At 49.6% G+C, this 27,913-nt stretch overlaps 1 protein-coding gene across 1 annotated transcript; it reads left to right on the top strand.

Moving 5' to 3' along the window:
• The first annotated feature begins 60 nt into the window (after positions 1-60).
• Positions 61-23,636, top strand: SLC9A6 (solute carrier family 9 member A6). The gene is made up of 16 exons (XM_058032845.1): positions 61-337; positions 6,618-6,817; positions 7,156-7,233; positions 7,878-7,954; positions 8,878-8,990; positions 10,554-10,659; positions 13,404-13,545; positions 13,772-13,877; positions 14,104-14,192; positions 14,411-14,524; positions 16,113-16,224; positions 17,128-17,281; positions 17,619-17,649; positions 18,799-18,878; positions 19,542-19,647; positions 20,314-23,636. The coding sequence occupies exons 1-16, from the start codon at positions 76-78 to the stop codon at positions 20,587-20,589; spliced, it is 2,046 nt and encodes a 681-aa protein (XP_057888828.1). The 5' UTR covers positions 61-75; the 3' UTR covers positions 20,590-23,636.
• The last annotated feature ends 4,277 nt before the right edge of the window (positions 23,637-27,913 follow it).

The raw sequence follows: 27,913 nt of genomic DNA, 5'->3' as shown, positions 1-27,913 counted from the left end.
GCGCTGCTCCCGCCCCCGGCGCCTGCGCCCAGAGCCGCTTCCTGGTGGCGGCGGGGCCGGGCCGGTGCCGGGGCGATGGCGGGGCCGGGGCCGGTGCTGGCGGCGGCCGCGGGGCTGTGGGCGCGGGGGGCGGCGGGCGCCGAGGTGGCGGCGGCGCGTCCCGGGGCGCTGGAGGAGGAGATCGTGTCCGAGAAGGCGGCGGAGGAGAGTCACCGCCAGGACAGCGCCAACCTGCTGGTTTTCATCCTGCTGCTCACCCTCACCATCCTCACCATCTGGCTCTTCAAGCACCGCCGCGCTCGCTTCCTCCACGAGACCGGGCTGGCCATGATCTACGGTGAGCGGTGCCCTCCTCACGCGTGCAGCCCGCGCTCCCTTCCCGGGACACCGGGCGGAGCTGCCCCGAGCGCCGGGAGCGCATCCCGGCCGGTGCCGGGCTTCCCGGGCATCCCGGAGCCGGCTATGGGGCTGGCTATGGGACTGGGCTGGCTATGGAGCTGGGCTGGCTGCGGGGCTGGCTATGGGGCTGGCTGCGGGGCTGGCTATGGGGCTGGGCTGGCTATAGGGCTGGGCTGGCTATGGGCTGGCTATGGGGCTGGGCTGGCTATGGGGCTGGGCTGGCTATGGGGCTGGCTATGGGACTGGCTATGGGGCTGGGCTGGCTATGGGGCTGGCTATGGGACTGGGCTGGCTATGGAGCTGGGCTGGCTGCGGGGCTGGGCTGGCTATAGGGCTGGGCTGGCTATGGGGCTGGCTATAGGGCTGGGCTGGCTGCGGGGCTGGCTATGGGGTTGGGCTGCCTATGGGGCTGGCTATGGGGCTGGGCTGGCTATGGGGCTGGCTATGGGGCTGGCTATGGGGCTGGCTATGGGGCTGGGCTGGCTATGGGGCTGGCTGCGGGGCCGGCAAGCCCCGAGTGGGACCAGCACAGCATCGTTCTCCCGGTCGGTGGGATCCCTCCCGTTCTCCCCTGGTGGCTCCCCCAGGGCTGGTTTGGGGCTGTTTGGGAACACGACACATCCTCTGTGTGTGCAGCGGTGTCACCGGCACAGCCCCGTGCTGCTGAGCCTTATCTGGGTGGTGCTGGAGGGAGGGTTGGTTGTTTTCCAAACCCGAGATATGGAGGGCTCTCGAAGGCTGAGTTACTCCCAAATCTCTGGCAGTGAGGAGCTGGTTGGGTTTTTCCAGACGGCCTCAGAGGGTGAAGCTGGCAGGGTCATGGGCTCCCACGTCACCAAGCACTGGCAGGTCACACTCACCTGCCCCAGGGTTGAGAGTGGGGACTTGGGGCAGCACACAGCAGCTGTTGTTTCAGTGGTCAGGAGCCTTGCATCCCGGGATGGTTGAGGCTCTGAGAAACCTGGTCCAGTGGAAGGTGTCCCTGCCAACAGGGGTTTGGAGCTGGATGATCATCAAAGTCCCCTTGTGACCCAAACCATTCTGTGAAACCACGTGCTGTGTTTCCAACATATGTTTAGAGCATCCAGATTTCCAGAAGCTGCCCAAGAAGAGTGGAGAGGCCATTTGGGGAATTCTCCCATGTTTGCCACGCTCAGGGGCTTGCAGAGCCAGCAGCCTTCTGTCCTGCTGCCTGGGGACCTGTGTGCACAGCCTTTAGAGTTCCTCCTCCTGCTATGACAGGACCTCTTGGAGAGGAGCCCATGTGTATCCCACTGGAAGCAGAGCAAGGCTGGGGGTCAGTGCAGTGGGGCTGTAGACATTTGGGTTTTAATGTGATTTCCTGATGTGACATGGCCTTGTGAAGTGGCCCGAACCAGGGTATGACAGGACCATGCATGGCTCTCCCTGGATTATCTGGCATGACTTTGAATCAACCAAAGCAGGACTGGGAGGTGTGCTGGGGACTGATTAATGTGGCCGTGGGTCTGTATCTAGGGATGATTTGTTGAATTTAGGGTTGAGAAGGCATCTCCTGCTGCGTGCTGTAGTTAGTGCCTGTCCTCTGTGTGGCCCTTGCTGCCTGGGGGTGATGTGTGACCCCACAGAGCCAGAATGGCTGAATCTCCCACCCGGCAGAAAGCTTTGATCCAGAGGCTGTGACTTGACCTGTTTGGGCCACTGGCTTTTGTGATCCCAAGTTTCAGTTAATTGGAAGTGTCCTTCCAAATGAAGGGGTGGAGGCCCTTGTATCATTGCACAGGCATGGAATGCTGCTCTGCTTTTCCGGGGGTACAAAATCTTGCCCTGCTTTTCCAGGGACACAAAATCCTGCTCTGCTTTTCCAGGGACACAAAATACTGCTTGGCTTTTCCAGGGGCAGAGAATACTGCTCTGCATTTTCACATTCCTTCCAGCCACTGCTCAGGGGGGTTCAGGTGTTTCTGGCCTCCTGCCCAGGGTGGGGATGGTCACCTCCTGGGACAGGAGCTGTGCTGTGGGAGGACATGATTCCAGCATGGAAGGTCTTCTCCCTCCTGCTGCCCCAGAGCTTTCACTTTCTATTCCTTTCATGCTTTCCCACTTGCCCTTTATCTTGTTCTTTTTCTCCTGGGCATTTCTCCCTCTTGATTATCCTCCCTGACGTACCCAAGTGCTCACTTTATTCTCAGAGCACAACCTGGGTTGTTTCAGTCTCCTGCTGATCCATAAAATGCACCTTTTCTGTCTGCTCTTCTGCAGACTGTGCTTAGGGAACTGCTGGTGAAATCAGTAATGTCACCTGTCTGATCATGCAGAAAATCCCAAGTTTTCCTCAGCGTCAAGGCTTTTGGCATTGCTTCTCAGGTAGTGGCAGGTGTCATAGGAAAAGGGATGTAATTCCCAAGGAGTGGTGACATGCTGTTGTTTTACTGTGACAACTTGAAATCTGCAGGGAATAAGGGAGGTATCCCTGTCCCTGGCTCCCTGTGATGCTTTTAGCCCCAAGGAAATTCACTGAAAATGTGCAAAACAGACCCTGAAATCTGAACAAGAGGAGCAATTTGCAAAAGCTTGTCTTTTTCTGTTTAAAAAACTCAGTAAGTAAGTCAAAACTTGTGCATATATCTCTTTTGGCAAAACACATCAGTTTCTTTGCTGTCTTTGTTTTTACTGGAAGTTGTAAGCTCTTGCTCCGGGTGGATTTCTGTCATGCACATCACACTGTCAGCTCAGAGCTGATGTTCAGGAGCTGGACACCAACTGGAGTAATTTCAGTTATAGACAATAGGTGCTTAGTAGCCCTTAAGCTTCATTTCAGTGTTTAAAATAAGGTTCCCACATCTGAGGTGCCCAGCATTTAGGATGATTAATTGAACAATTTTGTTTCAGTTCTTCTCAGAGTCTGATGGTGGATGTGCAGGAGCTTCTCTAAAAGTTTAGTTTCCTTGTGCTTGTTCCCACTTGACCTGTGAATCGTGTGTTTCTAAACTGCTTGCTGTCAGGATGTCTTCAGCTGTTACATTTTTCTTCCCTTTTGGTGTCCAGATTAATGCTCCCCTGGGGATCCTGTCTGCTTCCATTGTTGTTAAGTGCTGGGGTTGGTAATATATTAGTCTTCATTTAAAACATTACCTCGGAAATGTTCAACAGCACCTTAAAAAAAAAAACCCCATGGGCTTTTGTTCTTTTTAATGAAGTCGGGAGAAATGCAATGAAAATAATCTCTTGCACTTTGCATAAAAGAACTCAATTAATTTGCCGGCTTTGCCTTCAGCTCCTCAACTCCTTGCAGCTTTCAGCTGGCAGCTTCCTCAGTGCTGTGTTCCCTGTGCTCAGCTCAGCTCAGCTCCCTCCCAGGGCTCAGTTTTGTGAAGCTCCTGGCAGCAGAAGCCCGTCGATGCTGGCTCACAGGTTGCTGCTGGGGCAGCCCTGAGAGTGCCAGGAGAGTCTGAACCATTTCCTGAGAGCCTCTCAGAACCAGGAGCACCCACAGGGTCCCCTGGGCTTGCTCCAGGTGTCCTGAGCTCAGGACTGGGCTGGTGCCTGGAAAACCAGGTCGGGTTTGTGCCAGGTGCCTCCCGTGAGCATCGTTGGGTAGGGAGGGTTGGTCAGACCCACCATGGGGCAGGAGGGGCTGCTGGTGGGGCCGTTTGATGTGGGTGGGATAATTGGTGTGCAGCAGAGCAGCAGGATGCTTTCCCTGCAGGTAACTCTGCCAGTGTCTCTGTGGCAGGGTCACACTCAGTGCCCAGGAGCAATTTGTGCATTTGCGGGTGGGTTCTGTCCCCAGTGCAGCCTCCCAGGCAGCCTCTTCCTGAGCAAAACAAAAAGTATGATCTGGGCACTCCCAAACAGGGGTCTTTGGCAGATGTTGTAGGTTTATCTGTCACTTTTCCCTTACCCCATTCCTGGCCAGAGGGGGAATTTGGCCCTGTCTGGAGCTTGGCTGGCACACGGGGCCAGGAGCAGGTGCCTGGATAAGGAGATGGCAGAGGAGCAGGGGTGCTATCAGATGTAGAACTGGTTTGGGACAGGGATTAAGGGTGGAAGGGCAGTGACTCAGGATCCCTTCTGAATTCACAGCAGGGACTCCTGTCTGTCCCTCCTTCCTCTGTGGGGTCTCTCCTCTCACAGTGTTTAGCCTGGGTGTTAAATGGTTACTGGGTGGGTTTCCTTCCATCTGAGCAAGGGCAGGCAGCTGCCGGTTTCTGATTTCTGCATGAACCTCTGAAATAGTTTTTCTTTTAAGAAAAAACTTTTAAAAAGTCTCTCCAGGCAGTTCTCAAGGGCTGCAAAGCATAGTGCACCTTAATAACCATAAGCAGATGTAAATAACCCTTTGAAACTCCTTTTGACCCAGTGAAGGGTTTTGGTTGTTTCCCCTGGTATCTCTAGGATTGTCATCTGCTGGGTGAAAGGAAAATGGGGTGTTCTGTCCCACTGCTGTGGTGCCTTGCAGCCACTGCCACATGCTCCTGTGAATACATGCTGTGGCATCATGATGTGCTGACACGCTTGCTTTCATTCTATACTTTTATTTCTGGAGCACTGGAAGATCACAGGAGCAGGGACTAACAGAAAAGTAATCTAAAGAATTACTTTTGGTGTCCTCTGTAAGTGATGGTGGTGTAAAAGAGCGCTCAGCTGCTTTGCACAGTGTGATGGGCCCTGACCTCTCCTTGCTGGAGCTGGCAGTGCCCAGAGGGAGCTGTTCTGTGGCCCTTGGGGTGATAAGGGGAGGATAAAGTCCAGAGTGGTGAGCACTTGGTTGATGGTGCATGGCTTAAAAGCATCTGTAGCCTTTCAGCTCACCTGTGCTGCAAAGTGCTGTATTAGACCAGGGTTTGGGTCTGCCCAGTCCCTGAGCTGAGCTGTTCTAGGTCAGCAGTGGTGACTGTGTGCACCCACTCCTCTGCCTGTGCTCATGGCCTGGGTGTGTGCTCTGGTGGCCCTGCTGTGTGTGGCACCCCTGAGATGGGAGGTGGGAGCTTTTCTTTTCACCATCAGGAAAAATGGCAAATCTTATCCTGGAAAAGCTGTGGCCAAGGGAGGAGGAGTCCAAAAGTGTTTGGCTGATCAGGAGCTGGCTGCAGGAGGTGCTAAACGAGCTGTGGCCCCACAGTGTCCTGCCAGGCTCTGCCCTGAGAGTGGTGGCACAGGAAGAGTTGGGTGTTCCTGCCAGGGTTGTGCCCTGCCTGTAGGAGAGCAGAGCAAGGCTTTAATTAAGGCAGCAATCAGGAGCAGGAGTGTCCTGGGAGGCAAATGGAGAAGCCTTCAGAGCGCTGCGGTCTGGGTTCAGTTCCCACGTGGCTGAAAGCTTTTCATAAATGTGTGGTTCAGGGATGGGGTTGGGATCCAGGATTTCTGTGGCAGCTTGGGGCCGCCTCAGTCAAGGAGTTTCCAAACCCTTTTGTGCTGAAGGCTACATGGAAAGGTGTCTTGTGGGACACCCCTCTTCCCCAGCCTGCAGATGTCGAAACACTCTGCCAGCAGAGCACTCAACGCACTTGAATCTGGATTCGAGACCTCAGACAACAAAAGAAAAATGCTTTATAAATTGCTGACTTGCAAATTAACCCCAAAATTCCCCTCCTTAGCTGACCTGGAGGCAGACTTGCCTCATGGGGCTGCCCTGGGGCTGATGTTTGTGGTGCAAAGCTGAAGTTTGCAGGGGCAAGGAGTAGATCTAGGTGGTTCAGCCTGGATTGGGAAACAGTTTTATGTGTTTATATTTCAAAATGTGGTTTTATAAAGACAGGGAGGGCTGGGACGAGGCTGCATGGTGCTGCAGCCTCAGAGTGATCAGGGTGGTTGCTGGGTATCATCTTTAATCTCTGCCAAAGTGAAGGGTTTAATGGATCAATGTCAGGTTTCAATGTGTGCAAGGGGCACAGTTTGGGCACATGTGAGCAGCGCCTGGCCCAGCAGTGTGAGCTGCTTACCTTAAAAAACCCAAAGTGCCCTCAATGTTGGCTGCCCTGTAGTGAGGCTCTGACTGATTGCTGGGTGGTTCAAATCCTTCAGGACTTGTCCATGTCTGTGTTAGGAACTCTCCATGAGCACGGAGTGTTTGCCTGGCTCACAGGGGACAAGAATGATTCAGTTCAGTTATTGGGCTGTGGTTGTGCTCAGCAGCTGAGCAGGGGCCAGGATCCTGGTGCTGCATCCATGCTCAGAGAGGGATCTTCACTCTGGGGTGTGCTGTGGTTTGTCTCACAGAGCTGTGTCCCTCCCAGGTGTCCTGGTCGGCGTGGTCCTGCGCTACGGCATCCACGTCCCCAGCGACGTCAACAACGTCACCCTGAGCTGCCAGGTGCAGAGCAGCCCTGCCACGCTGCTGGTCAACGTCAGTGGCAAGTTCTATGAGTACACCCTGAAGGGGGAGATCAGTGCCCAGGAGCTCAACAATGTCCAGGATAACGAGATGCTGAGGAAGGTAAGGGAGGAGTGACTGGGGAGGTGAGCGGTGCTTCCCGCGCCCTCCATGGGGATGGGTCCTGCATGTGCTACATTAAATGGTTTTATTTTGGTTTTTTAACTTGTGATTGTGATGAGCAGTAATTTATGTGTTGAGCACAATGTAATGAAACTCTAGTTTTAGCTTATCTTCATTTAAGCTCTGGGATTTGTCTTCAGAAGATCCCAGACCCAACAGGTTTCACATGGTGGGAGTACAGTGCTTCCTCCATATATTACTTTCTTGTATTTTGTCTTGCAAAATTTTAACAAATCATTCTACCGTTGTTTTTTTTTCTTTTCTTTCTTTCCTAACAGGTGACTTTTGATCCTGAAGTGTTCTTCAACATTTTGCTTCCCCCCATTATATTTTATGCAGGCTACAGCTTGAAAAGGGTACGTGCCTTTACAGTGCTGATGTTTTTAGTTCCTCTGCCTCCAGAGAATTTTTAATACTTGTGAATGCTTTAATGCTTGCTCAGCAGGCTGAGGCTGTGGGGGTGGCTATGGTTTTACCCAGCAAATGTGGGATTGTGGGAAGCAGAGCTGAGAGTGCCCCTGTCATTCTTGTCTGCCCCTCTGCCCTGGGAAGGGTCAGTGACTTCAGCTCTTCCCAGCAGGGGTTTTTGGGGTCAGCCAGGCCATTTCAGCCATCCCAGCTTTCCAAGCACATGGGAGTGTGGGAAGGTTTTAGAAAGCAGCAGCTCTCTGAAATGCTGACTTGGAAGGAGAGGGGAATGATGCAGTTTAGCTTGCGGGAGAAGGAAGGAGGAATGCTGCTGGGTTAGGAAATCAGTTCCCAGGGCTTGGAATGGCACCTTATTAAACACCCAGCTTTGAGAACATGGCACATTCATGTTTATTAATGCTGCATTAACTCCTGGTCTGGCACTGGGCTGTGCTGGGCACCCTGTGCCTGTCCAGCTCATGGTGTCTGAGCTGGGTCCAAGTTGCTGTGGACACTGTGGGTGCTTGTGCAGGCTTGAAACAAATTGTTAGCAAAATATAATTCAGTTTTTGATTTTTTTTTCTCCTGCTAGAGGCACTTCTTTAGAAACTTGGGATCCATCCTGGCATATGCTTTCCTTGGCACTGCCATTTCCTGCCTGGTGATTGGGTGAGTAGATGGAGCTGGTCTGGTTCTTCCACAGGGGTTTCAGCTGTGCTTGGTAGAAGTGCTCTAAGCCTGGAGCTGAAGCTGCTAATCCCAGCCCTGAAAGGTCACACAGGCTCTGCTACTGCTGCTCAGCAGCAGCAAATAAAACTATTTACTGTGCAAACTTCTGCTGCGTGGGCAGGGTGGTTGCTGTCTAATTGTGAAGTGCTCTCTCAGCATCTGAACATCCCATGAGAACACTTGTTTATGGCAAGGAAAGTTTCACACTTCAGAGAAAATTGATAAATTTGATAAATCAGCAACTTCAAATTATTGGAAGCATAAGGCCTCCTAAACTTCAAGCACAAGAGTAGAGGGCAGGATTATAGAGGTGGGTGTCTAGTGAGCACAGATGTGTTTCAAATTGTTTATCCCTCAGTGCAGAGGCTGCTGGGTGGTTCCCACTCTGGACAGTAGCCCACAGGCTGACACAGGGTGTTCTCCACTGGAGTCCAGTGGATTCAAGCAAACTCAGCATCTGCATTATCTGCTCCTCACTGAAAGTTTTGGGCATTTCAGAGTCAGTCCAAAGTGACTTCACTGAACCGTGTTAATGTGCAGCACTGCAAAGTTATCTTGTGACCCCATAAGCATGGCTGCTGCTTTTCTTTAGGCATGTTGTGCTCCTGGAGGAGTTCTGGTCCCAGTTCCCTCCTGGCACCACGTTTGTGCTCCAGTTCAGAGGGTGCTTTGGTGTGTGTGGTCCAGCATTCACCTCCAAGGTCACTGCCCTGGGGTTTCACCAGGCTCTGTGCATCCCATGCAGTTCTTTGTTGTTCTGGCATTTGGATGGCTTTAATCTGATAAATGCAGGGAAAACAAGGCCAGGTGAATGTTGTTTTAGTGCCCTGCAGAGATGTGTAACTGCCTCTTGTGCTCCCCAGCTCCGTGGTGTACGGCTGCGTGGCGCTGATGAAAGTCACCGGGCAGCTCGGGGGAGATTTCTACTTCACTGACTGCCTCCTGTTTGGGGCCATCGTGTCAGCCACTGACCCAGGTGGGTTACAGGCTTTCCCTGCATTTTGGGCTGGTTTGACTTGTGGGGCAGCGGGGAAGAAAGTCTGAAACACCTGTGAGTTCCCTCATTCTGAATTTTGGAGCTTAATTTATTTGTGACATTCTTAGAGGTCAGATTTGTCTCTGTGCTTTTTGATTTTCTTCAGTTATGTACAATACAGTTTCAAAAACCTCTGCTTTCCTGAATCCTTATTTGTAGTAAAGTCCTAGGCAACTTCTCTGTTGACTTGGCTGGGGTTTGTCATTGTGTCTCTGCCACCCTGTGCCAGCAGCTGTTGCAGAACAAGATGTGTAATGTGAGGAAGGTTCAGTTGATAGTTTTTGTTAGTTTAGCTATTTTCTCTTGCTTCCAGTTTGGTTGGATTTTGACAGGGGCTAATCTGATTGAAATTAGATTAATGAGACACCTTAATGAGCAGTACTGAGGAGTAGTGACACCTTGGTTTACTCATGCACTTTATAAATCAAAACTGTGAAAAACATGCCTTGTCCAAATAATTGAAGTTAGTTCGTGGTAGCTGGCGTGTGGTAGCTGTTCACTTGCATGCTCTCATTTAATGCAAAAACACAGGGCCAGAAAAATGGCTCTGTTTGCTCCTGCCCTTTGCTGAGCAGGGCTGCAAATCTTCTAATGCTGAGAAATGCTGCAGATGAGCTGTCGGTGTCATGTCCCTTCTTTGGGCTTAAAATAGGAGCAAGAAGATTTCACAGGTAGAAATGGAGCATTTCCCTGTGCATAAATGGGTTAAACTCAGTGTGCCCTTGAGTGCTCTTTGAAAAGACTCACAGAAGTTGTTTGGAATTGGCTCAGCCCTCAGCCTGAACTGTGCCTGATGCACCATCCTGCTTGCTTTGGATGTTGTGATGTTTCTGTGAGGCTGACATGCAAAACCTGCTGCTTTCCATTATCTTCTTGGAGTTGCTGGATCACAGAAGAGCTTGAGGGAACTCTGATCTCTGCCATGTGGTCCTAAATCACAGAAACCCCCACATGGGGTTTGAGCTGATGCCTGGCTGTTTCCAGTCAGATCTGAAACGTTGTGTGTCTGTGCTGGCACTTAGAATGTGTTGAATCCAAGGATTTCTCTGAGAGTATCAGGAATGGAAAGGACAAGCAGTCATCATCCTGGACAAGCCTGATCCTTCTGGCCTTCTGCAGGTGCAGGAGGGCTCTCCCTGGTGCTCTGAGCTGAGAGCATCCCTGCAGCTGGGTGGCTCATGCCAGCCTGGTACTGTGGCCCAGCCCATGAGCTCAGACCCTGGGAAGCTCAGAGCAGAGTTTGTTTGTGTCTGCCTGCAAAAGATTCAATAGGCCAAGACGTGTTTTAGTGAAAGGAGGAGGGAAATGATGAATCAAATCCAAATCTGAAAGAGCAGAAGGAAGACTATCCAAGAGAGCACGAGGGGCAGCTGGCAGCATCGCAGCAGTGGCACAGATGTGCAGGAAGGCAGCTTTCTAAAAGGGACATTTAGTCTTTGATTACATCAAGATAACAGCACCTTTTTGAATGTCTCTCTATTTTTCTATTTTTCTGTTTGTCAGTGACTGTCCTTGCCATATTCCACGAGCTGCAGGTGGATGTGGAGCTCTATGCCCTTCTCTTTGGTGAAAGTGTCCTCAACGATGCCGTTGCCATCGTGCTGTCTTCGTAAGTGTCCCCTGCTTTTATGTACAATTGTTACCTGTGTTACATGTCAGCAGCTGGGGGGAGCCTCTTGGCCTTGCCCCTGTAAAATAGGAACAATGGGTGTTTGCAAGAGCATCTAAGTGTCCCAAAAAGCTGTGGTGACACCCTGATGCATGTCCTCATTGCTTACCACTGCTTGGGATTCCACATTGCCCTTACAACTTCCCCCTGCGTGATGGATGGGTTTGTTTTGCTTTTGTGGGAACTTTTTATACCCCTCTGAAACAGGAAAAGCACCAAGTCTCCTTTTCAGCCCCAAGATCCCACTGAAACCCCTTGCTGATGGCTTTGCTCCTGCCTGCATTGCTTCCCACCTGCAAACCCCTCTTTTGTTTGGGTGGAAATAGCTGGTGAAGCAGCTGTTTCCTTTCTCTCCCCACTTTGAGGAGTTAATGTTCTTACAGCTGGAGTTAATGCCCTTGCCTGAACACATGGGAAACTTGCTGCCTTTTTAAGGAATGTTTTATATTCTTTAATATTTTATGTCCTTTGCATGCAGGACATATTTTATCTGCATTTTCACTGTGTTGTCATCACTGCAATTTGTTCAGTAATATATAATACCTGCAATGGTGACAGCTTAACATATAGCTGAGACTAATGGAGAAAATATTTCTGGAATACTTGTCACTCCAGTGTGCTGCTTGTGTGGGTTTCACTGGAGGCAGCAGTAACACACTGAGCTGTGTGTTGTATTTACTGAATCGAGTGTTTCTGTTGGGGTTTCTGGAACTCTTTGTGTTGCTCACTCTGGCTTTTCTGCGGGATGTGTCACTGCTGGTGTGAGAGCAAACGCTGCACAGCCAGACTGGGTTTCAGAAGTGGTCATGAGAGAGGAGGGGATGGGGTCTTTCAGCCTGTGCTGGCAAAAAGAACTCATTATCTTCCCTATGGCAGGTTCTGGGTGGGAGTGGGTGGATTCAGCTTCAGAGGAATGGAATTCCTGGTGGATCTCGGCAGGGATTTGCCTCTTGCTCTGCTTCAGTGCCAGCTCTGGAGCTGTTGCTCTGATTTCCTGCTTTCCTCTCTCCACGAGCTGAGCTCAGGCCACCCCCTTCCCAAAACAGGATAATTTGCACCAAGGCAGCAGCTCTGGGTTCACTCAGCAGTTATTTTATTTTGCCCTAGCACTGCAGGCAGGGGATGATGGGGAGCCGGGCTCTTCAGAGGCTTGTGCCCAGTGTGGGTGCCCCAAGGCTCCTCTCCTGCTTTGAGCCCTGGGCAAATGTTTGTTCTGTGCTTAAGGAGCAGGATCTGTGCCTTTCTGTTCCTGTCTTGGCCTGGTGTGGCTTGGCGGCAGGAGCTTGTTGCAGGATGAAGAGGAATTGAACCCAGAACTGAAAGCTGGTGGGCAGTGAGGTGCCAGAGCTGCAGTTTGGGAGCAGAAGGGTAAATGCAGCTGCAGGATCCCAACCTGCTTCTTCCAAAGGGAGGATTTGCAGGGATTAAACACCACAGGAAGCCCCATGGGCAGCAAAAGGGGAAATAAAGGGCAGCTGGAAATAGTGTCTTATTGGCAATGCAAAAACAAAACCAGAAGGAGAACTGTAAGAGGTTAAAATGCAAAACCACAAAACCAACATTCAAGGAGTTGGTTATGGAGGGGAAGTGAAACAGAATAAAAACATGTTGGTGAATGAGGAGTATAAGATGGAATTGATGAAAATTAAAGCACAGAGAAATCTACAGCTTGCAGTGTAAAAGGCAATGCAGAAAAATGAGCTCTGTTAAAAGCAGGAAAGTTTAACAAATTACCTGTGTTGGAAAGGGGAGGTTTGTAATTTCTGTTGCAGAAAAATGTTGGTGTAGAGTTAGGGGAGAAAGCTGCAAGATGTGTGTGCAGGGCAGTGAGTGTCTGTTCTCAGCAGTTTTAACAGCAAACGTTTAAAGTTCACATCCAGGAGTTTTACCAGAGTGAGCCCAGGGATTGCTAACTAGGAAGTTAATGTTTCCAAGAAGTTTACAGCAAGGAAAGTGATGTAAGGAGATGATAAATGGGATTTAGGAGCTGGATTAGGGTCCCCCTGTATCTCAGCCTTTCCAGGTAGAACAGTGACTAATGCAAGGCTCAGCTCATCAGGAGTTAGGAAGGAGCAGACTGAGAGCACTGCAGGCCTGTTTGCCATCTCACCACAAAGGTCTGTTGAGGTCTGGTGGATGCAGGGAATGGTGCTGCTGCTGTGCATGGCACTGTCTGCCTTGGCTGCCCTGTGGAATTGCACTTTGGAGCTCAGAGCAGTGCAGACTAAATGCAGAGCATGTTAAATGTGGCAGAACAGGAGCAGTTACAGCTCTCCAGGGATGTTCACAGCAGCTGCCTTGCTGGAGAAATGGAGATTTCCCACTTGAATGCTTCGGGGTCCCACAGCACCTGGCATTAGAGAGAGCTGGTGCCAACCCCCCAGATACCACCATAAACACCACGTGTCACACAGGGCATGGGCTTTGGTCCCCTGCTCTCCAATGTCCAGAATAACTGCACATCCAGCCTGGGGGGTGGCTGATCCCAAACTCCCCAGGACAGGGAGGGAGTGCAGCCCCTGCACGCTGTGATCCCAGGGATTGCAGGGTGTTGTGCCTCCCTGGCTGCTCAGGCTCGGTGTTTGCAGCAGCTGTAGCACTTTGCAAGGCTTGGTGTAGCACTGTGAGGTGCCTCTCCCTCCAGACTGAGCAGATTTGTTCTTGTGCTTTCCCTCCTCCTGCAGCTCAATAGTTGCCTATCAGCCAGCGGGTGACAACAGCCACACGTTTGATGTCACGGCCATGTTCAAGTCCATCGGGATCTTCCTGGGGATATTCAGTGGATCTTTTGCAATGGGAGCAGCTACTGGAGTTGTGACAGCTTTAATATCCTTTTCAGTTTGGTTTTTTTCCCAAGTGTTTGCGTAACAGCTTATTTGTTTTTTGCTGCACTGCACTTCACCCAGATGTTTAATTTGTTTTCCCTAAATTAATGAAGGACGGTGCCATAACCTTTTTAGGGGCAGACTGTGTAGCTGTGGTGCACAGTTGGAATTTGATATTCTCATAGCCTGCATAATGTCTCTCCAAATTGTCCTTAACCATCTGCAACGTCACCAAGTTCACCAAACTTCGGGAGTTCCCCTTGCTGGAGACTGGCTTGTTCTTCCTCATGTCCTGGAGCACGTTCCTGCTGGCTGAGGCGTGTGGCTTTACAGGCAAGCTCCAGCACAGCCCTGCCCCTGCCATGGACATCTGCAGGCATGATGGGGCCACTGAGTTCTGCTTCCCTCAGTACTGATTGCAGCCAGGGCTCTCCCTCTGCCTGCAGAAGTTCAGTGATTCTGGGTTCTGGGGTTCCTGCATTCAGTTCCCTCCAGGCCTGGGGTGCAGCTCAGCTCCCTTTTCCTGACCAGGACTCTAATGTGATGCTCTGCTCCCCAGGTGTGGTGGCTGTGCTCTTCTGTGGGATCACACAGGCCCATTATACCTATAACAACTTATCTACAGAGTCACAACACAGAACTAAGCAGGTGAGAACTCCTCAGACCCCTTCAGCCTCTCTGAATTTCAAATTCAGGTTTTTTTTCCTACCCTCTAGCCAGAATTAGGTGCATCTGTCTTCTTACATCTGCATTTCACTAGGGTTGCTTCTGCAGAAGCATTTATTGCATGATGGATGGGCTAACATGCTTTTCTTGTTAAATCTATATTATGTCTAACTCACTTTTAATTTGTTTTTCTCTTCCAGTTGTTTGAGCTTCTGAATTTCTTGGCAGAAAACTTCATCTTCTCCTACATGGGACTTGCACTGTTCACCTTCCAGAACCATGTCTTCAACCCTACCTTTGTGGTGGGAGCCTTTGTATCCTTTGGAGCCCAATTTATAAGACAGAAAGAAAGGGAGAGGTGCCTCATTCCCAATTTCTGTTTTTCTTTCAAATGAGTGGGTTTGGTTTTTTTATTCAGTCAGTCTAGCTTTATTTTTAAAAGGGGATTTCTGCCATGTAGTGGTGCCTTTGCTGGTTATTTTAAGAGGATGGAGATTCTTTTTCCAGCTTTTCTGTTGGTTTTTTTTCCCCTGTCTTCTCTCCTCTTGTGGGCATCGGAATCAGCTGCTGCAGGGACTCATCGTTCAGTGTGACTGTGATGCCAGTGCCAGGCTTTGTCATGTGCCACCAGGAGGGGCTTTGCCAAGGGGGGCTGCCTGGTTTAGCCATTTATTTCCTCTTTTCTCCGCTAGTGCACTTGGTTAACCCTGAAAAAAAGCCTTTTTTTGGTCAAACAGCACAGTTACAGCCACAGTGGATGCCTCTGAATGATGTCATGAGAAAGGATTTCCTGTTCTGCAGGCTGATGCTAATGGGAACAAGGGCCCTGGTATGTCTCAGAAAAACAAGAGTTTTGAAGGAATTTTTTTTCACATCACAGGGAAGCCAGTTAGATGTGCAGAATTATTTTCACCCTTTGTCAGCACTGATGCAAGTTTATACTGGTAAACAAAACATTTTTGCCAGTGCTGGTCCACGGGTTTTCAGCAGGCTCAGCTGAATTTCCCTGCTCAGCTTTTATGGGGTTGCAGTGGGGCAGAAGGGGTGGAGAGCAGAGAAATGCCATTTGGGCTGTTAGATTGAAATTTTGTGCTGTGCCTCTTCAGTGGGAACTGGCTAACTCGCTGATGAAATAGCTCATTCATGAGAGAGATCATGAAATACGTCTCTTATGCAAATTGTGGTGTTCAGGAAAGAACATAAAAGCTAGAAGCATTTTCCATATTATTCAAGGCTGTGCTGAATACTGGCTCCAAGATTATTTTTGCCATCTGGGTGCTGGTATTAAAAGATACAGCTTCAAAGATAAAAAGCAATATGAAGGGGCTGGTGATTCTTGTATCTCGCAGGCTATGAAAACAGAAAGAGTATTAGATTTTTTTTTTTTTCCTTCTCAACTGCTGCTGCTTTCATTTTGCTGAATAATCTTTGGGAATGAGACTTGGCTTAAAGCTTCAGACCCAGCTGTGAAGTGTGGCATTCTGGGGAATGTCAGAGGGGTTGTCATAGCTGTGATAACTTGAGCCTCACAGAAGACAAATAATTCTTGGGGTGCAAAATGGACCCCAAGTGTGCTCTCTGGCAGCAGAGAGCACACTGTGGGGAATGGTGTTTTTTCTCTCCTCTCACTTGTCTAACATGTCCTTTCATCATTACCTGTGTTTATTTGTGCTTGTCTCTGTGTGATATTCTGAATTGCAGTGTGTGCTGTGTTTCAGTGAGGCAGTAGCCTGCTCTTCCCACAATGCTGTAACACTCAGGCTGGATTGTTTTCTTTGCAGCCACAGCACCAGTGTTTGTGCAGCTCCCGGCTCCCTTTGGGCATAGAGACTGGCTCTGTGTGCAGGTGGGATGTGATGGGAGACACAGGAAGAGCAATTTCCTTAACATGTGCAAATACAGCTTGCTATTTTCCTAGGAAGAGCTGCCAATATTTACCCATTGTCATTTTTACTGAATTTGGGGAGAAGAAATAAGATTGGAACGAATTTGCAGCATATGATGATGTTTGCTGGTACGTTACTGCATCCTTCCTCTTGACCACGTCAGGGTGGGAGCATGAGGGAAATCAGGTATTGGGGCTGATGGATGAGCTAATTCCCAAGAGTATTTTGCTTTCCCAGCCTGCTGTTAGATAATGAAGGGGTTTGTGGTGTATTCATGGTGGTTCCTTATGGTGAGAAGCTGGAAATATTCCTTATTCAACTCTAAATCTCTTATGGGCAATGTCTGGGGAGGGGAGCCTGGGCAGGAAGGGACTCAGTGGTCTGAGATGTAGGAATGAGTTCTGTTACTATGGGACACGAAATAACACAATGTGAGCATGCAGCTCTCTCAAGGTAAAAAGAGAGTTTTAATTTCTGACTCCAACATTTATAGATTTCTAAAAGTGACAGTGGATTGGAGGGTGACAGAGCCACCTCTCCAATGACACTGGACAAACAAACAGTCCATCAAATCTCTCCTGCTCCATAAAAGAATGCAAAACATTCAGTTATTTACATAAAGTGTGTAAGAAAGTTTGTTACAAAAATGTAAACATCAGAAGTTTCATCATGTTGAGATATTTGATGGTGCTGGGAGGTCGATTAGGGCATCGTTGATGATTTTCAGGATTTGGTGGTTTTTATGAAGGTTGAGGGCCATTGGTTGTTTCTGTATGTGGATATGAGGATGATTCTTTTAGAACAGCTTAAAAAATCAGGGTGACAGAGCTCCTCCTGTCCTGCTTCAAGCACCTGGCACGGAGCAGGAGGAGGGTTTGCCTTTCTGGGCTCGGAAAGAGGGGTGACAAAACCATCACTGTGGTGATGTCCCAGCATGAGGGGACAGCAGGATGCAAACCCCAGGTGGGGAGCTGGCCCTGGGGGCCATGGGGAGCTGTGCTGACCCAGCTGTGTGCTGTCCCCTCCCTCAGGGCTCCGTGGGGCCATGGCCTTTGCGCTGGCCATCCGCGACACGGCCACCTACGCGCGGCAGATGATGTTCAGCACCACCCTGCTCATCGTCTTCTTCACCGTCTGGGTGTTCGGCGGGGGCACCACGGCCATGCTGTCCTGCCTCAACATCCGGTCAGTGTGGGCTGCCCTGGCTCTGCACAACCTGCTCCCTGCTCAGGCTGCTGGGCTTGCAGAGAGAAGAGGCACATCCTGCATTGTCCTTCCCCTGATCCCTGCCCTGGTGTGCTGTGGGACTGTGTGCTTGTTCTCCCTGGCATGGTGTGTGACTGTGCCTGTTCTCCCTGGTGTGCTGTGTGACTGTGCTTGTTGGTGTGTGACTCTGTGTTTGTTCTCCCTGGTGTGCTGTGTGACTCTGTGCTTGTTGGTGTGTGACTGTGCTTGTTCTCCCGGGTGTGCTGTGTGACTGTGCTTGTTGGTGTGTGACTCTGTGCCTGTTCTCTCCTCGCAGGGTCGGTGTGGACGCGGATCAGGAGAACGTGGTGAGTGTGCTCTGCTGGGGTCACATCCTGACCCTGTGAATGCCTTGTCTGTGCTCTGCTTCCTTACAGCTGCAGGAGGTTTTAGCTCCCCCTGTGAAAGAGTTTGCAGTCACAGCTTTTCTGTGCTCTCTGGTTCTCATGAGCCTTGTTTTGACTCAGCTGGAAAGAAGGGCACAGAAGCAATGCTGGCCTGTTAAGTCAGTTCTCGTTGCTGCTCCAATAGATTCAGTCTCTCCCTTGCTGGGTTTGAAATAAATTTCAAAGTGAGCATGACATGGAGGCTCTGCCTCATCCCAGTGTCCAGGGCAGTACAGGGACCATTTACTGACTCATTTTTTGTAGCATCTGCCCACCTTTTACCCATGGGTACCCTCAGCCCCTGCTTACTACCCCTTTTCCTCTGGGTAGTTCTGTGGCAGCCCCAGAACCACTGACCACACTGAGATCAATGCTGGAGCCCCACACCCTGGGAGTTTTTCTCCCTGGTGGTTCCAGCTGTCTCATTCATGTGTCTGCAGCTGGCTGTGCTGTGGCTGTGGCTCTCCTTGGTTTCAGTGTGGATTCTGCACCTTGCAGATTCATTTTATTCAGAGCCATTTATTGGGCTGTTCACCTCCTGGAGAGAAAGCATCAAATGTGACAGGCAGCCCAGGGCCATAAATCTGTAAGCCAGATTTCTGTGAAATATGTAATTGTAATTCACAGTCCCCTCCAAACAGTTTTATATTTTTTTTCTCTGACTAAAAGGAAGCCTGGAGTTCCCATAACATACAATTATTTGCATGCAGCAGCGTCAGGCGAGATCTGATGGAGGTTGGATCTGTCAGTCACTATTAAATGTGATGTCTGGCTGCTGGCTCTGAGGCACTTTAAACCTTGGGGCCAGACACTGGAAGGCTCTAGCAGCAAAATGGTCACTCTGTGCTTTGTTACCACCTCCCTGAGGCAATTGAATGCTGCTAAATGCAGCCTGTTGTGGTGTGAGCATCCTTACACACCCAGCCAAAGGCTTCTTCTCAAGAGGCAATGGGGAAGTCTGTGTCTCTTTGTGTCCCCTGCGGATAATCCAGTGTCCCGTGGGTTCTCCTGGCCCTGATCCAGCTCGTGGCATGTTTTCCTGCCCCTGTTTACTGTTTTTCTCTCCCATAGGGTGTCCCAGAGAGCGAGAGGAGGAGCACGAAGGCTGAGAGCGCTTGGCTGTTCCGCATGTGGTACAACTTCGACCACAAGTATCCTTGGGCAGCATTGGAGTGTGCTGTCAGATCCCACTCCAGACACCTCTCCCTGGGACCATGAGCTCCTCCCTGTGCTGAGTCAGATCCCACTGCCAGACAGCTCTCACTGGGACCAGGAGTTCCTCCCTGCTTAGCAGGGAGCCAGTGTTTGCTTTCCCCTGACTTTGCTGTGTTTGGGTTTGCACCTACTCGTGTCTGGGGCTGCAAGAAATAACAATTTCCACCCTCTGTCAGTGAGAAGGCAGCAGCAGTTCTGTTCAAAGCTGGGCTCTCCAAGCTGGGCATCCTGGGGGTCCTTAATCCCAGGGGCAGGTGGGCAGGAAGGGATGGGGTTTTCACACTTGCAGTTCCCCTTGGTAGATCCATGCCTGTCCTCCCTTCCAGATGCTGTGCTGTGCATTAGTGGAGGAGTGATGTGAGGCTGAGGGGCACAGGATGGTGGGACAAGCAGTGCTGTTGAGCATCTTACCAGGACTGTGTCCTGCTGTCTTTGGTTGCATTCTCTTTGCACACCAGTACAACTTCTGTGCTTCCACACATTTGTGTTTCTTTTCTTTCTGTGATTTCCTCACAATGCCAAGTCCTTCAGTGCTGCCCTCCCAGCCCTTTACTCACCAACAAGCCCCGTTCCTCTTTTTTCCTTAACCATCTCTGTAGCTACCTAAAGCCTCTCCTGACACACAGTGGTCCCCCTCTGACCACCACTCTCCCAGGGTGCTGTGGCCCTGTTGCCCGGTGCCTGACGAGCCCACAGGCGTATGAGGTGAGTCCTTGAGTAGTCCTCTTGTAGCCACAATATTTTCTGAAAAATCCCTTTGCTAGGATATTTCCTCCTGAGAAGTCGAGAGGCCTCAGGAACAGAATGTAAACAACAATTATCTGCTGGTGTGGAATGCACCAGGTGCATCTGTGATTGGTCTCGTGTAGTTGTTTTTAATTAATGGCCAATCACAGTCCGGCTGTCTCGGACACTCTGGTCAGTCACAAGATTTTATTATCATTCCATTCCTTTCTATTCCTTTCAAGCCTTCTGATGAAATCCTTTCTTCTATTCTTTTAGTATAGTTTTAATATTATATATATATTAATTTATCAGCAAACCTAAAGTTTAGTTGTAAAAGCAAATATTTTATTATCATTCCATATATTATTTATATTATCATTCCATTCCTTTTCTTTCCTTGCTAGCCTTCTGACGAAATCTTTTCTTCTATTCTTTTAGTATAGTTTTAATATATAATTTTCTTTTAATATAATATATATCATAAAATAACAAATAAGCCTTCTGAAACATGGAGTCAGATTCTCATCTCTTCCCATGTCGGGGCTGCCTGCAAAATTCTACAGCCTCTCAGCTCCTCAGGAGCAAAGATCCTAACAAAAGGATTTTTCATAAAACACATCCGTGACCCTCCTTTTTTCCCCCCAGAACCAGGAGCAGCTGAAGGACGACGACTCCGACCTCATCCTCAACGACGGCGACATCAGCCTGACCTACGGCGACTCCGCGGTCAACGCCGACTCGGTGCCGTCCAGCGGCGCCTCCCGGCGCTTCGTGGGCAACAGCTCTGAGGACGCCCTGGACAGGGAGCTGGCCTTTGGGGACCACGAGCTGGTGATCCGGGGGACACGCCTGGTGCTGCCCATGGACGATTCGGAGCCGCCCTCAAACGTCCTGGACAGCGCCAGGCACGGTCCGGCCTAAGGTCGCTCGGTTTCATTGACAGTAATATCTGCATATATGATCAAGAAGTATGTACTACCTAAAGTCTAATGCATGTCTCAAAATGTCTAAGCTGTATAAATATTATTTATATGGTGTCAAAAGAATATAAATATTCTCTGCCAAGCACTTGTAAAGGACAAGCTGCAAATTTAAGTTAAAAACTGTGTTGACTGCACTATGTAGGGTGGAACTGTTTTAGCGTCAGAGTCTTTTGCACACAGTGAGCTTCGTTAATGTGTGGTGGTTTGATGAAGGGTTTAGTTCCCAGCGGGTGAGTAAAGGAGCTGTGACTCCCTGTTCATCCTTTGAACCTGGGAGAGGAGGGTAGGGAGTTGCTGGTGAGCAGTGGAAATTGCTTTCTAGTCTGATGAGGATTGTTGAGTTTCTTTTGGTCTCTGATCTTTGGATAGTCACATTTGAAATATCAGCAAAAAATCTGCTCACAGACCCTCTCGCCAGGCAGTGGATGGTGATAAACTTGTTTCACTGTGGGAACCTGGAGACTTTCTGCTTCTTAGTGACCCTCTGCCCAAGCCCTGCTCTAGTGGGCTCATGGCAGACCCCAGCCAAAGCTGGCAGCAAGGGCTGCGGGTGTGTGGCTGCAGGGATGGGAGCAGGAGAGAGGGATGGTTGGTGTCTGTAGTTGTGTTCAGGAGAAGGAGGCGATCCCACAGAAACTACACCAGGCGTGCACAGATTTTAGGTCTCAGTCCATCTTTCAGCTGTGGCTCAAGCAGCTTTCTCGAACCAGCCATCAAAATCCTCTTTTGGCAACTAAATTTCACCTTTGGGAGCGGCCGTGTGGCTGCGCGGGCGAGTCCCCGTGCTGCGGTCACAGATGTAGCCGAGGTGTGCAGAGCTGCACGTGGGGCTGTGGAGCAGCACAGCCCACCTCAGACTCCAGCTTTAAGGCTGCAGATCCACACGGTACCTGCGGAGCTCTCCAGAGGCATCCAGCTGGTACTGAAGGGGAGCCGTCCGTCCGTCTGTCCGTCCGTCCTCCCGCAGAGTCAGAAACCATTGCACTTTTTTTGGTAACTCCTTAGCATGCTGTGTGTCTGCAGTCCCCACCCGACTTTTCTCGTGTCTCTTATCATTTAATGACAAATGTTTGTGAGTTGATTTTTGGTTTTAATTTACGGTTTTTTATTTTTCAAGGAAGAGCACAGAACAATTTGCGATTTCACACTAGTGTTAAAGGATTTATTCTGTAGTTATGGGAGTGGCTAAAGGTGCAGTCAAACTGCTAACCCTGGCATCTTTTTTATCCTGGAAAGGGGGAATCATGGAAATTTACTGTATGTAGTTTTATTGTCTATTTTATCTACAGTTTTTCTATACGAACCTTTCAGGGTTACTGGTGCACTACAGGTCCATTCTGGAGTTAACCCTCTCCAGAGGGCTTAAACAGAGATATTTAAAATGAAACGACATGAAAGAGAGCCAGGTTAGTCGAGCACTCCCTGCTCCATTAGCTGTCTTTGGAACAAAGTCTGCATCTCTCAGGATCTGACCCTGAGACCTCAGAGCACTGTCCCCACAGCTGTTTTCCCCAGCACCACCTGAGAGTTGGAGGAGACAGAAAATCCTGAAGTTTCAAGTGTATATTATAGTTGAGAAAATAAATCTACACTATTTGTTTTTTTTTTTTTTTTTCATTTTCTCAGGTCTAAGTAACATTGCCTTAAATTTATGGATGTGAAACTATAATTATTTTGGCAGTTTATCCCCAAGAAAAGGCTTTCTTTTTCCTTCTGAACAAAATGTGTAAGTGTTGCCATAGGACTTCCCTAGAAGGGAGGTAATGCTCTGTTTATATTTGGATATATTTGGGGCATCTTCCTTGCACCTGTAAATGGCATCCCGCTGTTAACAAAGCTGTTGGATTAGCACTGGCCTTTGTTTCCTACTATGCAGGAATTCCATAAAATGAGTGTGCATTTTATATGATGTCTGTAACTTAACTTCATGTGTTTAAAAAAACAAAAAAAAAAAAGGAGAAAAAAAAAGTAGAAACCTGTTGATTTTAGGTTTACTGCATCACTTCTACATCCTGTTTTTTGTTTGTTCTGCCTTTTTGAAGAGGTATGATAAATAACTACCTCTTGTTTTTTCCTGTATAGCCTGACTATGAATTCAGTTTACAGAGTTGGAGGTGCAGGACAGTTCTGCTGCCCCGGGGCTCCCTCCCAGACATTCCCAGCTGAGGTGCAAATTTGCTTCGAGGTGGCCACAAGCTGAAGTTTTCTCATGGCTGTGGCAGCATTCCTCTCTTCCTGTGACCCTTTGACTTCAGTAATTTATCCACTCACTGTGAACTTGTGATCACATTACGCAGAAGCCTCAAATTTTTGACACCAATAATAGTTCAGTTACATGAAAAGAAAAAAGTTAACCAATGGTGATTTTATGGATTACATTATGATCCATAGATAATATAATCAGGGCTGTTTTGAATAGCCTTAGTCAATGAATTAATTTAGGCTTAAATTGAGTGATTTCATAAATGAATGGGATTCATCCTCAGCTGATTATTTCCTGTGCTGGGCTGCAGCAGAGGACACAGGAATGCCTGGTGTGCAGAGGCAGAGCCCTGATGCTTTGTGCTGCAGATGGAGCTGAGGGTACCTTGGAAAATCAGGGCCTGAGACCTTTGCCAAATAGATAAGACAGCCCTGAGGAGGCACTTCACAGCCCCCACGAGGATTTAGAGAAGGTGCCCTTCTTCTGTAAATTGAATTTCCATGGTTTTTGCACATGAAAAAGCATTGTAGGTAAAGTTATGATTTGTACTGGTACTGTCAGTTTGTGTGGTAATGGCATTAACCCCGTAGCTGTGGTGTTTGTGCAGCTGATCTGTGATAGCTGATGATCACTATTGGACCTTCTGTTTACACTGACTAAATCCTTTACTGTTGCGTTGTACTGTGAAAGAAGGATTATGGGCCTATAAAAGATGATTTTTTTTTTGGAATTGTGTGTACTGTTTCATTAATTCACACGGAAATAAATCTGTAGCAAAGTGACCGCGTGCCACTTGACCTTCTGAGAGCAGTTTGTTCATGGCCTTGGCAGCAGCCGGGGGTGCTGCACCCCGAGGGCTGCAGGGTGCACCCTGAGCCTCCAGCCCAGCTCCTGGGACCCTCCTGCAGGAGCAGGGCTGGGGAGCAGAGCCGGGCTGGTGCCAAAAGCTCCTCCAGGAGCAGCACATCCAGCTGGGATTGTGCTGCTCACTCCCATCCCTGGGGCAGGGAATGGCACAGAGGCATCATCATGGGATGATGGCAAAATCAGGATCCCTGAGCTTTCCCAGGCTTTTATATCCCTGGGACTGTTGAATTTGCACTTGGGCTCCTGGCTGGTGGTTCTGCCCTCTGACTCCCACCTGCACCATTTGGCAAGTTGTTCAAATGCTTTACAACCCTTCAGCATGGAGGGCACCTCAGAAATTTCAGGAATCTCTTTCTGAAGGCTTTGGTTTGCAAAGGACAACTTTAATCCCTTGGATGGTGTAAAACCACATTGTCTCAGCTCTGCCTGTACACCTATTTACCAGGCAGAGACACTGATAATTATTTACCACACTTTGTGCTGCTTTCCAGAGGGACTGTGGCCTTTGTGTGGGGTGCTGGATCCTGAGCTGTCCTGCTGGGCTGTCCCAAAACTGAGTCTGCTGCTCCCAAAAGCTGAGTGAGAGAGGAATGCTTAGCGTGGCCTGTGCTGCTGGATGTCACAGCAATGGGACAGGAGACAAAGGTGTTACAGGATACAAAGGTGTTATATTATTTTCTTGCTATGAACTGGTGCTAATTCTGTTGTGCACTCCCACCTCAGCATCCTGACTGCTGGAGTAAACACCATAATCCCACTGGATATGTGCTGTCCAGCCCAGATGGGGCTGGGCTCGGGCATGTAACTGAAGCAAACAAGGACATCATTTAGCAATTGAACAAATGCCTTTTGGCAGCCCTTCACCTTCCCAAACCCTCCCAAGAAGTGCAGCAGACCCCTTCAAACGTTTCCTTGAAACAAGGTGTGATTCAGGCCCCTCACCATTGGTGAGTGGCCCCCCCAGCACCCAAAATGTAGCTGGGATCCCCTGGGCTGTGTCCAGCCCCTCCAACCCGGGCAGCTGCAGCTGGGCACCCCTGGATGGGCTCCCTGTGCCAGGAGCTGCCATCTCATCTCAGCCATGCTCACTTGTTTGGGATAGGGGCTGCTCAGGGGCACAGCAAGCAGGGACAAGGCAGTTCCTGCATGGTCTGGGATGGGGACATTCCCTGCAGGCAGGTGCACAGAGCTGTCATTGCCGATCAGTCCCTGTTTATCAGTTCTGTTCAGTTTGAGCTGATGAGGGGCAGCTTTCAGTCAGTGCCATCTGTCCATCTTCATGTGGGGATCAGTAAAGAGCTGGGAAATGGGCCAGCATTGGGTATCTACAGCCTCAAAAAAATCACAGGGCTGTGTTTAGAGCAATCCTGTATTGCTGTGCTCAAAGCCACCAACAGTTCTGCATCCTTGGCTCTCCATTTCCACATCATGCTGGGGCAGCATTTATATGAGGTAAAATTTTAAAAAAGCAAGGCTTTGATTCTTCCTTATCTCATCATGGCCTTTAAGGAGCTCTGGTCCTTGCTGGGCCCTCTAGATGGCAATATTGGAAAGGACAGCAATTGCCCATCCCCACGGTGTCCCTGCAGATGGGGCCACCAGGGCCCAGCCCAGCCAGCTCCAGGGACCCTCCCATGCCCCGTGGGCTCAGCACCATCCAGCTGAGTCCTTATCAGCACAAAGGAGAGGAATCCTGCTGCAGCACCAATGCCCTGACACCCTGAGCCCCTGGCAGGAGCCACCACCCTCTCAAACCCTGGAGTGTGGAGGTGCTCACAGACATCTCCCCTGTGCCTTGTTTTAACCTTTAAGCCCAGCTGCTTCTTGGCCACTTCCTCCCCACTAAGCTTTCAGAATGAGGAGTTTAAGGCCACAAGCTGACTGCAGGATGAGTTTTAGGGGTGAGCTGCAGCCCTTGCTGGAGCTCCCCGTGTCTCACAGGTGTGTCTCACATCACCTGAGCTCTCCATGTCTCACAGGTGTGTGTCTCACCTCACCTGGGCACCAGGCCATTCCCAGCACTGGGCTTTGCTGACATCTGCAGCCAATTTGTGATCATCATGGCTGCTTGCACCGCTGCAGGAGGACTTTCTCTTGTCACAACTCCACACAAGGGTTTCTCACCAGATGTGGGGAGTTTTGTGGAGGGAACTTCTTGGTGAGATGCAAATGCCATCTGAGATGGCCTCTCAGATGCAATGAGCCCAAATATAATCTTACACCAGTAAATTAAAAAAAAATCTCTTTTGGCCACACATGTCTGTGATTGGAGAATAATTGGAAGAGGTAGTAATATAGAAATGGAGGAATGGTGTCCTTGCTGACAACCCTGACAAGATCTGCCAGGCTGGTGAGGGAGCCCAGGGACTGGGAGTGTTTGTGCACTCTCTGTGTCCAGTGCAGGGGCAGCAGCACTGCCCAGCACCAACTCTGTGTGTGCCCCCTGCTCCCCACCCAGCTGGGAGCAGTGTGGGTCTCATTTATCCCAAAGGCATTTCAGCACACCTGGTGCCTGCAGCCTCCTGGGGACACTGTCCCAGCCATGGCCAAGCAGGGAGTGCCACAGTGGCTCTGATGTCCCTGGAAGCTCCTGGACCTCGGAGAAGAGGAAAAGCAAAGCCTCAGGGTGCTGCAGAGGTGAGGTGTGGGGCTGAAGCTGGGACTGGAGAGCTCAGCTAGGGAAAGCAGAGTTCCAGCCTGTCACCACTCAGTGCTGCTCTCAGAACAGGGTTTGGGGACCAGGGGCTCTGGAGCACTTTCCTTTGGGACTTGCAGCCCTTAAACAGCCCCTCTTGGTGCTTTTGCTATCTCCAGCCCTCACTGTCCCTGCACTTGGAACCTGGGTCAGAGGCTACAAATCTGTTAATGAGTGCAGGAGTCCTGAAAGGTTCAGGGTTGTGGGGTAGCAAAGTTTGAATCTGTTTTCCAATATTTAGACATGTGTATACACAAAAGGATTGGGGCTTTATTAATTGTCCTTTAGTAGGAAATTCCACCAGCTGTGCCCCCCCAGGGGTGCCAGGGGTGCTCCAGCCCCAAGGAGCCCTTATATGGCTGCAATCTCTAAGCCTGCATGTTCCACACTGGTGTGGTCATGGCTGCTTTTAAGGATATGTGTGAACATTTCTCCCTTTCTTGTGTGCATAAGCTCCCAGGAATGTGGGAAAAGATTAAAAATGTGCATAAATTAAAGCTGTCAGTTCTGTACAGCGTGTCAGCCCTTCCACCTGCAGCAGGCAGGGCAGTTGTGCCAGATTACCCACATGGGTGCTGGGGCAGGGTAGGCACTGCAGGGCAAAGGATGCTCTGAGAAGAGGAAAACACCAACTGGCTGAGCATGGAAACACCTGGCAATGTAAATGTGCCTGGCTGAGACAGCAGCAAAGATTTTCCTTGTGCCCTTCCTGCTCTCAGCAATGTCTGAACCAAAATGTACCTTTTCTGGGTAATAGCTCCAGGGGTATGACCTTAAAACCAGCTAAGGACAGCGGGTCTCCACATCCTCACAGCATCCTCAGTCCCTGCAGAGCCTTGAAGTGTCTCCTGTGCACCCTTTGATGATGGATGGCTGAATCTGCTCTTCTGTGATTCAGCTCACTCTTAGAATTCCCACAGGTACAAGAGAAAAGAGAGCAAGAGATGCAGCATTGGTTGCCTTTCCCTTTTTTCAGGTAGTTAATATTAATCACTGATGCTTTGGATATGTTATGTGAATTCTCACAGGTTCTGAAGCTTTTGACATCTGCAATAAGAGGGAATTGGAAATGCCTGTGTATCTCAGTGACAGATGGGCCAGGTTTAATGCAAATTTCTTCCCTTCTCCATGTACTCTGCCATTAATTTTCAGCTTTGAAATAGCCCTGACCATCCTAAAGCTGTTTAGCTAAACGATGTCTGAGTGTCTGAGGTCACTATTTGCACTGGTGTCCATTTCTCAAAGTGCAAAACCAAGGATTCATCTATAGGCCAGCTCAGGTGATGCAGTTCTAAACTGCACAGGGCATGTCTGAAATGTTTTCCACCTGGGACCCCAGACCTGTGTCTGCAGCTCACACAAAAATGTCCAAATTCTTACAAAGGGCGAACAAATTTCCCTTGTGATTGGTTTGTGCTCTGCAGGGGCTGGAGCTCTGTTGCTGAGATATTTGCTGTGTTGTACCTCAGTTCTGCTGAGATGCCTAAGAGGGCTCAG

Source organism: Melospiza georgiana, chromosome 12, assembly GCF_028018845.1.
Source record: "Melospiza georgiana isolate bMelGeo1 chromosome 12, bMelGeo1.pri, whole genome shotgun sequence".
In the NCBI taxonomy this organism is placed as follows: domain Eukaryota; kingdom Metazoa; phylum Chordata; class Aves; order Passeriformes; family Passerellidae; genus Melospiza; species Melospiza georgiana.
Note: the sequence above shows the minus strand (reverse complement) of the source record. Positions and strands in the feature narration are given on the sequence as shown.